The sequence below is a fragment of the Podarcis melisellensis genome, assembly GCF_964234715.1.
Source record: "Podarcis melisellensis genome assembly, chromosome: 3".
Lineage (NCBI taxonomy): Eukaryota > Metazoa > Chordata > Lepidosauria > Squamata > Lacertidae > Podarcis > Podarcis melisellensis.
Genome location: NC_138530.1, coordinates 93,121,501 through 93,138,869, shown reverse-complemented (window position 1 = coordinate 93,138,869; position 17,369 = coordinate 93,121,501). Strand labels below are relative to the sequence as shown.

The following is a 17,369-nucleotide window of genomic DNA, read 5'->3' as shown; positions in this document are numbered from 1 at the left end:
GGGTATGTGTGTGTCATTCTCTTCCTCACACCTTCCTCTCTTGAATATGCCAACATTCTGCCTCCACTTTCTTTGATACAGATGTTCTTTTCTTTCATTTTCTTCTAGATGCAAAATTAGCACTGTTCTTTCAGTATAGGCCACTTGTTCCTTGAGCCAGCTACAACATTTAGCCATTCATTCTTCTGTTTACGGTCTGCCCCTTTTTCTGTAGGTTCACCAAATCTGACTTTCTAGTTAGGAACATACTCTGATCCTTGCAGCTCCCCACATGGCTAATATCCACAGGTCATACTACACCTGCCCATTTAAGATTTTGGGATTCAGATCAAAATGGCTACCTTTCTCTTGAGGAATCTTTCTGAACTAGATCAGGTGCACGATAAATCCCATACTTCTAACACTGTCATACTTCTGACATTCCTTGTCCTTCATTTAGTTCCAAGGGGTTTCCTGTTTTGCTCAATGACCACCAAATTGTTATGTTGCAGCCAATCTTATTGCATATGTTCTGGAGAACCTTTCTATACTTCGTATCTCCCAAAGCAATGGGTGGGGGACTTCCAGATGTTGGACTACAACTCCCATCAGCCCTGTCAGCCATGCTGGATGAGGTTGATATGCTCCAACAACATATGGAAGGCCAATGATTTCCTAAGGCATCTTTTCTCTACATATTTTTTTACAATTACGCCATCCTAAGCTTCTCGTGTTGATAGCTGTGCCAAATTATATAGTTCATAACTGGGGCTTGGATCCATATGTCCAAGAGGGAGATACGGAGATGCTCCCACCCAGATGTGGCTACTGGAGTTTTCCTTTTTCTCCATTCCCCCTGCGTCTCCCCACAAGCTGCTCTTGAGAGTCTCCTGACCTTCTCAAACCTTCTCAGAGGGCTGGCAGCCCAGCTGGGTGGGGAAGAACCTGCATGAGTGGCTACAGCAGGGTCTTTAGATCCAAGCCATCTCTCTCTCTTTACAAAGGCAGACTTTCTAAACAAATTAGTTTGCAAATACAACTTTGCTGCCAACGTAGAATTCCAAACGTTTTAACTGGATACAACACGGGAATCACGGCTGTTTGGTCATGCCTATCAGCTTGTCCGTGTGATTGCTTCTCTTCAGTTGTTACTAGAAAGGCGTGACACACAAACACAAAGCAATGGCTTCTGTGCTGTTCTGGCAGTGTATGAGTCAGGCCTCAGTGCTGGTCCATAGCAAACACACTGTTTTTAATCCAGCACTCCACACACTGAGACATAAGCAACTGCATGGACTTGAGGTTTATGGAGAAGTGGAAATATGTAGGCACTTCCAGCCAGTAGAGGCTCAGCTTGAGCCAACAGGTGTGACGTACGCTATGATGCAATCCTCTGAGATGTAACCATAAGACTGTACAAGTCTTTTATCACAGCTTTCAGAGGTCTGCTTAGTTGTTTCAAAGGTCTCCTTTAATGTGAGAGAGCAACCTTGGGAAATGTTTGAAAATTCTTTCCAATTCCACGTGCTGTGGACTTGTGGTTGCACTAAATTGAGGCATTTTTTATCATCATGTTTGGCTTGACATTTTTTAATTGGCGGGTGTTTCCACCCCCCTCCAAACAACACCATGGAAATAAAAATCAAATGTTACAAAGCAAAGTGAAAAGCAGGCAAGGGCGCTATCAGGGTTCTAGAAAGTAAAATAAAACACAGCTCCTTGTATTGCCATGGTTGGAAGGTGGAGGAAAAAACTGCTGGAAGTGAGTCAGGAGGAACTTGTGCTGTAAAATAAAAATAAAGTCCTCACTAGATCAGGTTCATCAATCCCAGCATCCTGTTTCCAACAGTGGACAGCAAAATGCTTTCAGGAAGCCCACAATAAAGCATGTCATTATTTTGAGCATTTTTTTTAAAATGGAAGACTTCCCCCATCTGGGCAAGAGCACTCACATTCCAGGTATATTAGGGAAATAGGATGGATGGAAAATAGTTACACAACCAACAGTTGCTGATGGTGTCATTGTATTAACCCCTGCATTGCTAAACTAGTTCTGAGCAAACATTTGCAATAACTTTTCTGTTGGTGGTCTTTGGTCTGATCAAATAAGCAACCATAGCAGCAGGGAAGTTATACGTGAGCCTGCCGCTTAATCCTACTTGCATCATCTGCATATATGGGTGATTTTAACCCCGGGCAATGTATTGCCCAGTTAATTTAACTCCAGTAACAACCACCAGTATCTGGTACATGAGTTTTGGAAAGGGTCATGACTGTTATGATGAGATGAACTATTCAAACGTTTTTGGGAGTCGACACTAGAAACATTTTATCTTCCTGTAGATGACCGAACGTATCATTTCCAAGCAGAGGATGAACAGGACTGTCAAATGTAAGTTGCATTAATAGTGGTTTTTGTTGTTTCTTTTGCTGTTTCGCTTGCTCATGATAGTGGTGTCTACAGTAGATAAAACAACTGCTTCTCTACTGAGGAGAAAGATAATCCTTAATTCTAGCCATTATTTAGACAGGCTAGGAAGACTAAACTTTCTGTTCATCTCCAGCAGGGATAGTCAATGTCATTGGATTACTATTCTCATCATCCCTGACCCTTGGCTTTGCTGGTCCAACAACATCTGACGGGTACCATATTGGCTGCTCTGGATCTACAGGCAGTAATGCAAATAAATGTGGAACCATGGAATTTTAATGTTTAGGAAACAAATGCCTTCCACCAGCACCACCAAATTTCCAATTATGGATATTTTCAACCCTAGCGAGAATTCCTTTCCTTAGCATTAAAAACCACACACCTATCACAGCCCTTAAACTCCAGTGGGAGTTTTCTTTTAGCCTCTGCTGAAGTTTTGATTCGACTCTCGTTTGCCTCCTCCCTGTGACTGTGAGCGAGAGCTAAGCTCAGTCTTGTAAGCCTTGTCTGCCTTCCTTTAAACTTTTTTCTCTGGAGGACAGTAGTGCATTTTTACCAGTTGAACAGAGAAATGGAATTTGTTTTGTTTTTCAAGCTGGATATCGGTGCTACAGAACAGTAAAGAAGAAGCTTTAAATAATGCATTCAAAGGCGATGACAACACAGGAGAAAACAACATTGTCCAAGAACTGACAAAGGAAATCATCTCTGATGTACAGAGGATGCCTGGGAATGACACGTGCTGTGACTGTGGGGCACAAGGTGACTTTTTTTTAAGTGACGATGTGCTATTTCCCATGTAAAGTTTTGTGCCCCTTTGGGTGGCGCTGTGAAGGGACGCGGGTGGCGCTGTGGGTTAAACCACAGAGTCTAGGACTTGCTGATCAGAAGGTCGGCGGTTCGAATCCCCACGACAGGGTGAGCTCCCGTTTCTCGGTCCCTGCTCCTGCCAACCTAGCAGTTCGAAAGCACGTCAAAGTGCAACTAGATAAATAGGTACCGCTCCAGTGGGAAGGTAAACGGCATTTCCGTGTGCTGCTCTGGTTCGCCAGAAGCGGCTTAGTCATGCTGGCCACATGACCCGGAAGCTGTACGCCGGCTCCCTCGACCAATAAAGCGAGATGAGCGCTGCACCCCCAGAGTTGGCCACGACTGGACCTAATGGTCAGGGGTCCCTTTACCTTTATCTTTACATAAAAAGCAGAAACCTATCTACCAACCCTCTTCCAAAAGGATAATCGATTACGGTTAGAACAACTTATGTGCCTTAATGCTTTCACACTATTATGGATGCTGCGTTTTCCATTTTCAGTTTTGCAATTGTCTGTGTAGCGGAGTTCTACAGATAATCCCAGGAGAGGGCCATTCAGAGATGCACTTGCTTCCCCCACCACAACTCACTTCCACCATATTGTCCCAGAACCTTGCCCCATCCATTAAAGTCAGCAGTTGTGGTTTATTTATCTGTCTATGAAAATACTTATATACCACTGTTTCTTAGAAAAAATATCAGTTTACAATAATACATAAAGCCATACAGTGAAAACCAACTTCAACTAATCATGTGCTTTATACAGTGGTACCCCGCAAGACGAACGCCTCGGAAGACGAAAAACTCGCTAGACGAAGGAATTTTCTTAGCCGCTTCGCAAGACGCATTTCCCTATGGGCTTGCTTCGCAAAACGAAGCTTGCCCCGCAAGCTCCGGGGATAGCGGGGAAGCGCAGCGTACCTTCCCCTCTGTCCCTGGACCCCTTTTGAACCAAGTGGCGGCAACGGGGAGAAGCGATCTTCTCCCCTCCGCCCCTTGCTTCAAAAGAGGGGACGCGCCTTCCCCTCTCTCCCCGGACCCCTTTTGAACCAAGGGGCGGCAACGGGGAGAAGCGTTTTTTCCCGCTGCCCCTTCCCTTGCTTTAAAACAGGTCCGGGGACAGAGGGGAAGGCGCACGGCGCTTCCCCTCTGCCCCCGGACGGTCTCCATAGGAACGCATTGATTGATTTTCAATGCATTCCTATGGGAAACCGTGCTTCGCAAGACGAAAAACTCGCAAGAGGAAAAAACTTACGGAACGAATTAATTTCGTCTTGTGAGGCACCACTGTACATTTTTTTGCTTTGTATGGATGCAAAATCTAGTTGCTGGGTTTATATCCCATGAAGGGATTCTGTTATTTCATTACCCTGTGTGGCTTATGTTCTTTCCCCCCCTCTGTTCTATCATTTTCAGATCCTACATGGCTTTCAACAAACCTGGGCATTTTAACTTGCATTGAGTGTTCAGGAATCCATCGGGAACTTGGCGTCCACTATTCCAGAATGCAGTCACTCACGTTAGATGTGCTGGGAACATCTGAGTTGCTGGTAAAGTAAAAAATGTTTCTGTCATTCGAAAGCTGAGTTGGTGTGTAGCTGGTGGCAGTATTTGCACATTATGGTAACACACAGTTAATGGTTGACCACATATAAACAGACCGTATCCATTTTACTCCTCTCTGTTTGCACCGGGGAGAAACAAGCCATGATTCCTGGGAGAGTGTTATGTCTGAATCAAAGTGTTATTAAGAAAACAAAACTGCTCCTTTTCCCTTATGGGGTACCCAAGAGCCTATATAGAGTCCTTTTGTAGGTTTTCTATCGGTAGGAGAAAATAACAGAGGCCAACCAGAGAATATTGAGAAGCAAAGCAGCTAGTAAGCCTGATCTTTATTGTTGCAACAGGGTCCTCACTTACCACATGCACGAGGGAGGAGGAACCCAGAACAATGGTGTGCAATCCCTTATATATAGACTTTTTGAAATTGCCACCCTGTAAGCTTAAGGCCACCCCCCAATACATCATACATACATCACAGAAGAGGCGGTATACAGCAGAAAACCTGTCTGCCATGGTACCTGATAATGATCACTGATTGCATTACTTGGGCAGTCTGGCCATTCCTTTGTGATTGTAAATACTCAGTTCCTGAATCCAGGTCACAGACTCACACTATTCATACACAGATAGGCCCTTAAGACAAGATTTGTGAGCAAAGAGACGATTGGGAGGTTTTCCCATTTCCTTTGTCCTTGCAGAGAAATATTTGAGGTCAATTTGGGAGAGACAAAATAGTTTCAGGACTTTTTTCCTGTACTGTTTCAGACATGTGGTTTATATATTTATATATGTGTTTGCCTGGTAAATTTATTTTATATCTTAGACCTTATAATTCTCATGACACAAAGATTTTGTTTTTCCCCAACGAAACCACAATTGTGTCGCCAAAAAACCGCAGTTGATAAGTGTGTTTGGAGAAAACAAACCATGATATCTGGTTGGTTGTAACCCTAAACCATGTCATTTATGTCCTCTGCACACCAGTTAGGAGGAACGAAACACCTCAGATCAGCACTTAACAGCTTACCACGATGGGCAAACTGAGTCTCTGTGTGTACAGTGTTACTGTAATTCTATAAGTGGCATACAACTACATAAGTCATACTCAAAATCTAAGTATGGCTAATATTGGAGATCATCCAACAATAGAATCTCTTTTAAATTTCTTGGAAGAAAGTCTCTCCTGTATTGCAGTTATATATATATATATATATATATATATATATATATATATATATATATATATGGACTAAATTGTTTCTATAGGAACTGCAGTCACGCTATTGGAGCTTTGTTTAATAAAGCTTGTTGGTTTCATGTGTTAAAAGGACCCATCTGGGTAGGACAGGGAACTACAGATTCAGTGTTGTATCCAACTACGTTCTACTCGGAACATAGACCTATTGAAAGTAATGTTCCTAAATTTGTTGTAGAAATTAATTTCGCTGGGTAGAACTTCACTTGAGTAGAACTAGCATTGGATACAACCCCCAGAATTCTCTAAGATTTAACTTTTTAACCTTAAGTTCTTACTCTACTGGAAAATCAAGAAAATGGGTTGCTACTGAATTCTGTTGCTTGACGTGATTATGTTAATCTTTGCCCGGTATGTTTATATTTCCCTTTATAGCTTGCCAAAAATATTGGGAATGCAGGATTTAACGAAATTATGGAATTTTGTTTGCCGGCAGATGAAATGGTCAAACCCAACCCAAGCAGTGATATGTAAGTATGAAACATTGAAAGTATGGAAAGTTTTTACAGTGTAGTGATTAAGAATGTGAGTTGGACAGTTCCTGGTTTAAATACTGCCCTCACTATGAACTTGCGAGTTGACCTAAAGCAGGTCACTGCTCTCTCTGCCTCCAAGCCCACCCACCCCCTACTTGCAATTTGGGTGAATTTATTGGAGCTGTTGACCAGTTTATAGAAACAGAAAAACCCACAGTAGTCAGCTCTTTCTAAATAGGCAACAATCAGCATGAAATTTAAGCGGGGCTGCAGGAATATGAACTTATAGAACTGTTCTAAGGATTGCTGAGAGGATATACAGTGGTACCTCGGGTTACATATGCTTCGGGTTACATACGCTTCAGGTTACAGACTCCGCTAACCCAGAAATAGTACCTCGGATTAAGGACTTTGCTTCAGGATGAGAACAGAAAATGTGCTCCAGTGGCGCGGCGGCAACGGGAGGCCCCATTAGCTAAAGTGGTGCTTCAGGTTAAGAACAGTTTCAGGTTAAGAACGGACCTCCAGAACGAATTAAGTACTTAACCCGAGGTACCACTGTATGTGGGTGTTTACTAGCAATAGTTCCACTAACAGCTCCCGTTTGCCAGAGAAAGGATGGAAAAAGAGAATAGTCTCAGAAAACGGAAAGTATTGGAGAACAAGAAAGTACTGAGTTCCTAAACTCTTTGACTGGAAAGAGGATCCCATTAATTGGTTAGGGTTGCCACACGTCTGAATTGTCTGGGATTCCAATGCCGACTTAGCTTCTGGGGACAATTTCGGCCAAATGTCCGGATTTTTGAAAATTTCCAAAAAAACCTCAACTTTCTGTGTCTGGATTTTTACTTCTTGAAATACGGCAACCCTAAATTAGCAAAAGGATCCCACCAATCCATGTGTCAAGGCTAAAGTGTATTTTTTTTTAATAAATCAATCATGACTCGGAACAACTAATTCTGGTTTAAAACAGACAGTAAATTAAAGCTTAAGATCTCCTTGTGTGTAAACAGCTATGTTTTATGATGATGCCACGCTTTGGTAAATGGACATCTGGCAACCATAGTCATTAAAGTCAACTATAATCATTGAAGTCATGCACAATATATAACCCTTGTTTAATGACTAAAATAAGCTTAAATTGCTATTTTTAGGAATCAAATTGAAAACGTCAGCCTCCACATGTGTACAGATCACATTCTCACACAGATGTAAGTGACTCTCAAAGCCTTCTCATAAAATTCCTTCGCTTCATTTAAAGGAGCAATTGGAGGGGAAAGAAATTTGGGCATAACCCAATAAATTAAGCAAGTTGCTCATTAGGGAACTTCAGCAGCATTAACAGTGTGAGCATAAACTTCAGGGATGGCTTTCTGCTGGAACACAAATTCCTATTTTGTTTATTTCATGAAATTTCTACGCCGTGTGACTGTAAAAAAAAAAGAAGAATCCAAAGCCATTTACGAAAAAGCTAAAACTATTAAATTATCAGTCAGAAGAATGGATAACAATGTAAAACTTTCAAAAAGCTAAAATAACAGGGGACTGAAAACAGATCAGAATTGTATCAACAAATAAATAAAGTTGATAGTTATTTCCCTTCCACAAACATAAGAGCTGCTTCTGTGCACAGAAGGGACTTAGAAGAAGCAGGGCAGAGGGGAAGGTAGGTGGGTTTTTCCTTGATTTGCCCTACTTTCCTAGCCCTCAGGAGAAGCTTTTCAGGAGGCAGGAGGAATCAGCAAAAAAATCACACATCTCTTTATTTTTGTGGGATCATCCTGCAAGTGGCGTTTCACAGGAACTCTCTGGATCAAATATCTTTTTTTCTATCCAGTTTGGTGCCATTTTTATAAACGTAAGAGGTAACTCTTGGTTTCTGCACTTGTTAAGAAATGGCAGGGAAAGGTGCTGTGGTCTGCTGAGGTGCATTCTGAATAAAATTTCAGCATACAGTCATACCTTGGATCCCGAACTCTTTGTGAGTCGAACGTTTTGGCTCCTGAACAAACCCGGAAGTGTGTGATCTGGATTGTGAACATTCTTCGGAACCTGAACATCCGACGGGGCTTCCGCGGCTTCTGATTGGCTGCAGGGAGCTCCCTGCAGCCAATTGGAAGCCACGCTTTGGGTTCCAAATGTTTTGGAAGTCGGACGGACTTCTGGAACGGATTCCGGTCGACTTCCGAGGTACCACTGTAGTAGCAAATAATTTATTTTTAAAAAAATTATCTCACAACTTTCCCCCAAGGAGTTAAAGGGGGCAGGCAACCCCGTGAGATAGGTTAGCCTGAGAGACTGTGACTTGGCCCAAGATCACCCAGTGAACTCCATGGCTGAGTTGGGATTTGTAGTCTGGCCTCCCAGGTCCTAGTCCAACATTACACCACACGGTTCCTCATTTATATTAATAATAATAATAATAATAATAATAATAATAATAATAATAATAATAATAATTTATTTGTACCCTGCCCATCTGGCTGGGTCTCCCCAGCCACTCTGGGCGGCTTCCAACAAAGATGAAAGATACACTAAAATGTCACATATTAAAAACTTCCCTGAGCAGGGCTGCCTTCAGATGTCTTCTGAATGTCAGGTAGATGTTTATCGCTTTGACATCTGATGGGAGGGCGTTCCACAGGGCGGGCGCCACTACCGAGAAGGCCCTCTGCCTGGTTCCTTGTAACTTGGCCTTTCGCAGTGACCTAGTGAACAGCTTGAAAAGATCAAGTAGCGCAACAAGAAAGGAAGAATTGATACACACTCCTCGCTGCCTCTGATGGTAGCAGAGAAGAAAAGTTGGGACTTAAAATTACCTTACAGATTTTCCAGTTTTTTTTTTAGACAAAGGCAGACTAAAGCTAAAAAACTGGTGTTTGAATGGAACGTACAAGATCTGGTTATCCTCTGTAATCTGTAACAGATTCCATGTTAAATCACACATGACAGCAAACTTAAGCAACTGACCTCAAGATAAATAATGTAAAATGGTAACAGAGCAGTCTGGCTTTTAAGTTCAGTGCAGGGGGTTTCCCTTGAATTGTTGGAAGAGCACACCCATCGAATGACCCTGCAATTAGTTTTAATTCAATTTGCAAAGTAATGTTATGCATTTCCTGAAAAAGACCTAAAGAAAACAGATTTTTATGGCAGCGAGTAGAGTTTATTCGTTCACCCCAATCAATCAGTTTGTTGTTTCTACAAGTAAACAGTCATAACTACAAAATCTTCACATATGTTACAGAGGAGGAAAGTGATCATAGTGGCCCTGTTTGCATGTCGTGGTTAGCCATAGTTAGCGGTTTACTGTGAGCACACCAATTTCACCTGCTTTCTTCCTCCCTGCTAGCACACAGGAAAACCAAATCATGATCCCTGGCCTTGCATTATGTCCAAACCAAGGACTATTATTTTATTTGTTGCAAGCAAACCATGATATGCAACCAAGGTTGGTTTGTTTGGCTTCATGGTTTGTTTGGAACAAAATAAACCATGATCAGTAGTTCTGATGCTATGCTAAGACAGGGATTGTGGTTTGTTTCTCCTATGGGCCAGGGAAGAGAAACAAAGGGGATGAGATTGGTGCGTTCTTAGTAAACCCTTTACTGTGATATGCAACCAAGGCCATTCAAAGTGAAAACCAAACCATTCCCATCAGCCTTTTTCTGTAATTTGAAGAATTGCAGCCTGCGTGATATTGTTTGTGAAGCGAGTTTCATTTCAAGTTTCCATAAAATAAAATCACACCTCATTTCAGGAATGCAAGAAAAGATTATATTAATGCCAAATATATTGAAAGAAAATATGCAAGGAAGAAACACTCAGACAACATGGCTAAACTGCAGAGCCTCTGTGAAGCGGTCAGAACCAGAGACATTTTTGGATTGGTTCAAGTGTATGCTGAGAATGTGGATCTCACAGAGAAAATTCCACTCGCAAATGGGCATGTAAGTGTAGAATTTCTTCTGTTATCGGCATGTTAACATGTTATGTGCTGTTTTTGTGGAAATGAGATCGTAACTCAGTCGCTCACTTGAAATGTTAAAAGGATGACTGTTTGCAAAAGAGGTCAGGAAAATGGCATCTTATCTAAATGGCTCATCCATCTGTTATCAAACCGCGTTATTAAGAATAGAAAATCTAAAACATAAATGTGAAAAGATTTTGTACCATCCACTGGATATGGGCGGGAGCATACAAAAATCCAAACAAAGGGGGATAGATCCAGACATTGAGTGATATCCAACATCCCATGAGCAGATTTTGGTTTACATAAGAGGTCTTGGCCTCTTCCCCATTGTGCACCCCTCCCCCTCCCAACTGACCTGGGGGCTTCCCAATACTCCAGAGCAGATTTTCAGGGCATGTAGAGAGGAAGAGAAGAATGTGAAATCCCATTGCGCAAGAGAAATCCATTCTGCTTGTGAACAGGCCACATTGGAGCACGGATGGCCATGCTTAAAGTAGACCTGTTGAAATCAATGGGCCATGCATTAATCATGGTCTGTTCAAAACACGGCTATGTTTGGATCCATCTCAGGTCTATTGTTTTTACATTTGCAATTTTGAAAATGCAGTTTTATGGGATGAGTTTAACTTCTGCATCTCGGTTTCTCAAATTTATTGAACTTGGGTCTCCTGCTAAACCTGCTCTTATCCTCCACTCTCCACCCTCATTCTTCTTTTCTTTGGCAAGTGAGCACACAGAATATTCAAGCACAGCTACTGCTATGTGGCTGATAGTACAATTACAAATTCTGTTTAGCCATTATTAACGAAGCATGGCTTAACATCCTACTAGCCTGGTACCAGTCGAAAATTAAATAACCATTATTAGCCAAGTGCTAAATCCCCAGAGTGGTTTAATCCTTAGAAGTACTATGATATTTGCTTCTATACATTTTAATACTGTTCAATTAGTTCTGTAAAGCTAATGAGTTGACTGATAAATTAGCATAAAATAATCCAGCTCGCTGTTTTTCTAATTAACTTACTTGCTGGACCCTACATGCCTTCTTTGACAATAAAGAACAGCACCATCCCAACTCTTAAGCTTTGAGCTTTCTGTGTTATTTGTATCAAGGGATAGCCAGATCCCACCAGTTCTCTGTGCTTTGACATGCCTGCCCTGTCCATCTTCTTCTTTGGCACAAAGCACTCAAACAGTCCCCTCTGAGTTTGGAGGCTTGTAGCATTGGTTTATAAATACCTACACTGTACACCAGAGCTTTCCAAACTGTGTGTTGCAATGCATTAGTGTGTCGGCTGCAGTGTGTAGGTGTGTTGCACAGACACATACACCCCATGCTCCTCCCAGGGCTAGAAAGGGGTTAGCTTAACCTCCAGTTTGCTAGTAAAACTGAATTACTGTGCCACAAAATGATGCATGTCTAAAAAGTGTGTCACCAACATGACAAGTTTGGGAAGCTTTGCTGTACATGTTATCTTCTCTAAATGTCCTATGCATGTACATTTTCCTATACGTTCCTTTGGTTTCTTGAGATGGGTTTATTTCAAGAGTGGCTGGGCTGGGGTATCAATATTATTGTTATGGTCATTATAATATTTCTACCATTTCCCCGTTTAGATGACCTGGAACAATTAACATTATCATCACTTAGGGATGAATTGTCTTAAATCAAAGCCATATTTTGATAGTGATGACCAAAGCCAGCTATAGTAAAGTTTTTTAAATTTTTGTTTAGCATAATGTAACAAAAAATAGGGAGGTATCTCCCAAAAAAGCAACAACCCTTCCTTGCTTGCTATTGGTCAAAACACCATATGATTTCAGGAACAAGACGAAACTGCCCTTCATCTCGCTGTGAGATCTGTTGATCGGACCTCACTCCACATAGTTGACTTCTTGGTGCAGAACAGGTGAGCGATTCTAACGCTATTTAAACACTTTTCATTTTCATATTTGAAAACAAAAACAAGCCTGCTGTAATATCGATTGATGACATGAAAGCAAGCTTTTTGAGAGTTAGACTACTCTGTGCGTGTGAACTAAACTTTTACCCTTTTCCTTCTGCATAGTGGCAACCTGGACAAGCAGACAGGCAAAGGTAGCACTGCTCTTCATTATTGTTGCTTGACAGATAATGTTGAGTGCCTCAAACTGCTCCTGAGAGGGAAGGCTTCCATCGAAATAGGTAAAAGGGTAAAGAGTGACTCCTCTATTCTTTAAATTCTTTAAATCAATCCCGCAACCCTGCCACACACAGACAATTGGTGATAGGGGCACATAGACTCTTGCAATGACTTTGGCCAGTTTCTTTACATGTTTAACGTAGAGTTCTTTAGAAGGCAATACAGTGGTACCTTGGTTCTCAAATGGCTTAGTTGTCGAACAAATTGGCTCCCGAACGCTGCAAACACGGAAGTAAGAGTTCCAGTTTGCTAACGTTTTTCGGAAGCCAAACGTCTGACACGGCTTCCACTTGAGTGCAGGAAGCTCCTGCAGCCAATCAGAAGCCACACCTTTGTTTTCGAACGGTTTCGGGAGTCAAATGGACTCCTGGAATGGATTAAGTTAGAGAGCCAAGGTACCACTGTACTTGAAATGAAGATTATTGAGACCGTGTTGAAATTTGTATTTTAAGTCAAATGTTTGCTTACTATGTTACCACTGCTTTTATGGAGTTTTCATAGTGCCTGTGAGGCATCGTTCTTTGTTATTTACATACGTATTTGATTTAATTCATGTCCCACTCTACAGTTAACTATTTTTAAAGTCTCATTGGGGAGTTAAGCACTTTTCTGTCTCCTGTTGAAATGAGCGGTTCTGCCCTCCCAATTCCCAAGTTCTGCCTTCAGATTTGAAAGTCACATTCATTTTTAGCAACATTAGATTGCAGGCAAGAATATGACGTTTTCTTCCCATTGCTTTTTAGCCAATGAAGCTGGAGAGACGCCGCTCGATATAGCTAAACGCTTAAAGCACACGCGCTGTGAAGAGCTGGTAAGATTTATTTGTTTCTTCTGTGTGTTCTCCGAAGCTGAACTGTTTCTGGATTATTTAGCAGCTTGCCATGAGGTTTCTGTGGTAGTCAAGAATGGTGGGAAATTTGTAAATAAATATTTGTTTGAGTTGACCTCTTAAGATACCTGAAAACAACAGACATGTGCCTTGCATCCATTGAGTGCTTAAATTATTGCTTTTTCTAAAGAAAGAAAGAAAGAAAGAAAGAAAGAAAGAAAGAAAGAAAGGAATCAAGATTTCACATAATGGGAAAGAAAGGGAATTTACGTCATTAATTAATTAAATTTATATACTTCCCTTAATCCAAAGAGCATAGGGCAGTTTATAGTAGCTGACTGTGCTGAATGGTGTCTCATTCTTGGTACCTTAGCTCACCCAAGCTCTGGCTGGAAGACTTAATTCTCATGTTCATGTAGAATACGAGTGGCGATTACTTCATGAAGACCTGGACGAAAGTGATGATGACGTGGATGGAAATTTGCAGGTATGCATTTAGAAGATCAGAAACCCAACGTTTCTAAAAAAAATAAATTAAAAATGGAAATGTTCCTGCCTGGAACCAGAGTAATATTATCATCACTGTGTTCTTTGTAAAAAAAAAAAATTACTGAGAATTTTAATGGTGCTGCACTCTGTTTGCACTGGCTTGAGGTCAGCTTAATTTAAGGCAATATATAAACGAAACTCATTTACCATTGTGTTCCTGATGAAGATAGAATTAAATGATGGGTGTAAGGGTTGCTTAGAAGGAAGAGATTATAGAACAATTAGGGACATGGGAAGCCAACATAACTGGTCAGACCATTGGTCCATCTAGTCCAGTATGGTCTACAGTGATTGGCTGCATCTCTCCAGGTTGTCAGGCAGGGGATGTTCCCATTCCCACCTGTACATGCTGCAACTTGTACCTGGGAACATAACAGAAGGTTCCCCTTTTAAGTAGGAAGTGGTATTTGTATTGCAAAACCCTGTGCCTGCCTTGCAAGGTTATCACTCAGCCATTTTGTTCAACCTCAACTCTGCTGCTCTCCAACTCAGTGGTGAAGGTGGGAATTAGGAAGCATTTTGCTGCTCACTCACTATTAATAAGCTTTCAGGCCCCAGGGGCTCTTGAAAAGAAGATTAAGGGCTATTAATGACACAACTAATGTCTTTTCTGTGCTTGATGACATGGCTGAATGTGTCCGCTGCATGTGTGTTCATTAGCCTTCGAGTTGGGCTAGTATTGTCTTCGTAGGGAAGAAAAATGGAGGTCAGCTCCTCTGATCTTTTTATCGAGAAATGTTAGAAAGTCACCAGCCATTTGCCTTGATTCAGTCAGAAGTTAATAGGGACACATGTCTCTCTGAAATAACAAAACCTTCAACAACAAAATCAGGTAGAAAGTTAGCAAAGTTCTTACCAAAGTTGGCATGCTAAGGGTCAAAAATGGCAAGTGATTAATTTAAAACATATCCCTTTCTTCCAGAGAGAGAGAGAGAGATGGTTTTGCTTTTATTAATCATTGGAAGGTTGTTGTTGTTTTTTTAAAAAATGAATGTTTTCTTCGATTCTAGTTTTAAATGTATATCCAATGGAAATTTTGAACAGTGTCATGTTGTCGTTAGAAATGGCTGTTAATTTTAAGCACAGTGAGTACACATGGCCTTAACAGTATGGACCTGTGTGTTTTTACTCAGTAACACTGGATTTAATGGGCCACCTGTGATCTTCCAGAAGTTGTTGGACTACAGCTCCCATCATCCTTGACCAATGGCTGTGCTTGCTGGGTCTGATGGGAACTGGAATCACACAACTGGAGACGCCACAAGCTAACCACCTGCGCCCGATTGTTACTTATTTTTACTCTGTTTTATTGTATATCCTATTGGACGTGGGTGGCGCTGTGGGTTAAACCACAGAGCCTAGGACTTGCCGATCAGAAGGTCGGCGGTTCGAATCCCTGCAACGGGGTGAGCTCCCGTTGCTCGGTCCCTGCTCCTGCCAACCTAGCAGTTCGAAAGCACGTCAGAGTGCAAGTAGATAAATAGGTACCGCTCTGGCGGGAAGGTAAACGGCATTTCCATGCGCTGCTATGGTTCGCCATACTGGCCACATGACCCGGAAGCTGTACGCCGGCTCCCTCGGCCAATAAAGCGAGATGAGTGCCGCAACCCCAGAGTCGGCCATGACTAGACCTAATGGTCAGGGGTCCCTTTACCTTTACCTATTGTATATCCTGCCCTTCCTCCTGAACTAGCCCAGGGCAACTGTAAGTGTGCTTAGGATTTCAGCCTCAGTTAAAGCAAAATGAATATTAGCTCCCTAGTGTGCGTTGCATTTTTTTAATATCCGGTCTTGAAACACTTGCCCACATGACTCTCTCTTGTATTCTTCCTTCCTTTTTAAGCAACCAAGCCCTAACCGAAGAGAGGACAGGCCTGTGAGTTTCTATCAGCTAGGATCGAGCCAGCTTCAGCCTAACGTGGCATCTTTGGCTAGAGATGCTGCCAATATAGCCAAGGACAAGCAAAGAGGGTTTATGCCGAGCCTCTTGCAGAACGAGACCTATGGAGCCATACTCAGTAGCAGCCCACCTCCTTCGCAGCCTGCTGCCCCAGTCACAAGTGCACCTCCTTTGCCTCCCAGGAATATTGGGAAAGGTAACTAACATTTTGCAAGAGGTGGAGTTCAACAGTTTTCTTTCTCTCTTGGAGATTTTAGCTTGGCAGTTTTTTTCTGCAGGTAGGTATATTGAAACTATAAATTGCTGCGTGATGGGAGGGCGGAGGGTTCCTCCTCCTCTTCCTCCTTTTCTTTCAAATTGGGATGAATCTGCACTTTCTATTTTGGACAGTCACAGTGCAGAGGTGGGAGGAAAAAGAAAGGAAAGGAATCACATAATCAAATGACTGGTTCTCGGGGACACAATGTCTCAGGGTGCAATCCTATGCTGAAGTTACACCAGCTGAGTAGCAGCTTTAGCAGAAACCCTACTGTGCCAGATATGCTGCTACTGCGATAAAAGATGCTGGTGGAGTACCTCGGATATACAGGCAGAATGACTGGAATGAGGCCGAGTTGTGGGCAGCACATTTGCAACGATGCCCTCGATTGCTTTGATCCATGCCCCTGTCAGAAGCACAGCCTTGACTGCCCTTCTTGACTTCAAATTAAAATGGAGGTGGGGGTAAAAATAGCTGCCCCTTTGCAGACAACTGGCTCACTCATGCTGCTATGACAGAGCATAGTTTCTCTGCTGTAGGGTATGGTCCAGTCACAGCACACCGCTGCCAGTTTATAAACGGGACTTCCATCACTGAGCTGATGGGTCACGTGGAACTGGGCCCCTATAGAACTCTGGTGAGCAGACACAGAGCACCAGGGCACTTTGTGTGCAACGCAAGCACTCGGCGGAAGACTGCCTGCCCTCTTGACACTCGTGAGAATTTGAGCCTGTTGTTAACACTTCTCCACCTAAAACCTTTGCAAGTCCCTCATTCCAGGCACAAACACCCAGCACTGAACTCCACTCCCAACAGTTAGGGGGTACCTAGGCAGTGCACCCCACAAGCCTGCTGGGAAACTCCTAGCACAGCTGTCCTATTGCTGCTGGGGAGAAGGTCATGTGGGTTGCCCCACGGGAGTGGGTAGACGCCAGAACGGCAAGTTTTCTCAGGCAGGAGGTTGGATTAGATGACTCTCAAGATCCCTCCCAGTGCTGAGGATAGAACCATTTATCATTTCTTAGTGTGGAGTTATACCCTGGATTGAAACCAGCATGTAAAACCTGAGCTGTTGCACCCAACTAGGGCTTGTTCCTGGTCTGTTTCCCGTTTCCTGCAGCAGCTAAGTAGTCAGGGAACTGCTGTGTGGTGGTTGCAGGG

The 17,369-nt window shown here is 42.5% G+C and overlaps 1 protein-coding gene across 5 annotated transcripts in view; it reads left to right on the top strand.

The window, feature by feature from the left end:
- Nucleotides 1-17,369, top strand: part of ASAP2 (ArfGAP with SH3 domain, ankyrin repeat and PH domain 2) — a 93,776-nt gene that overhangs the window by 64,520 nt on the left and 11,887 nt on the right. For 3 of the 5 annotated variants that reach the window (XM_081906082.1, XM_081906079.1, XM_081906081.1), the window contains exons 13-23: nt 2,323-2,371; nt 3,006-3,172; nt 4,638-4,771; nt 6,415-6,509; nt 7,670-7,726; nt 10,276-10,465; nt 12,313-12,398; nt 12,558-12,673; nt 13,415-13,482; nt 13,874-13,987; nt 15,893-16,145. In XM_081906082.1, the coding sequence (XP_081762208.1) occupies nt 2,323-2,371; nt 3,006-3,172; nt 4,638-4,771; nt 6,415-6,509; nt 7,670-7,726; nt 10,276-10,465; nt 12,313-12,398; nt 12,558-12,673; nt 13,415-13,482; nt 13,874-13,987; nt 15,893-16,145 (1,329 nt within the window). The remainder of the gene's footprint in view (nt 1-2,322; nt 2,372-3,005; nt 3,173-4,637; nt 4,772-6,414; nt 6,510-7,669; nt 7,727-10,275; nt 10,466-12,312; nt 12,399-12,557; nt 12,674-13,414; nt 13,483-13,873; nt 13,988-15,892; nt 16,146-17,369) is intronic. The other 2 variants (XM_081906083.1, XM_081906080.1) reach the window with 1 other exon arrangement.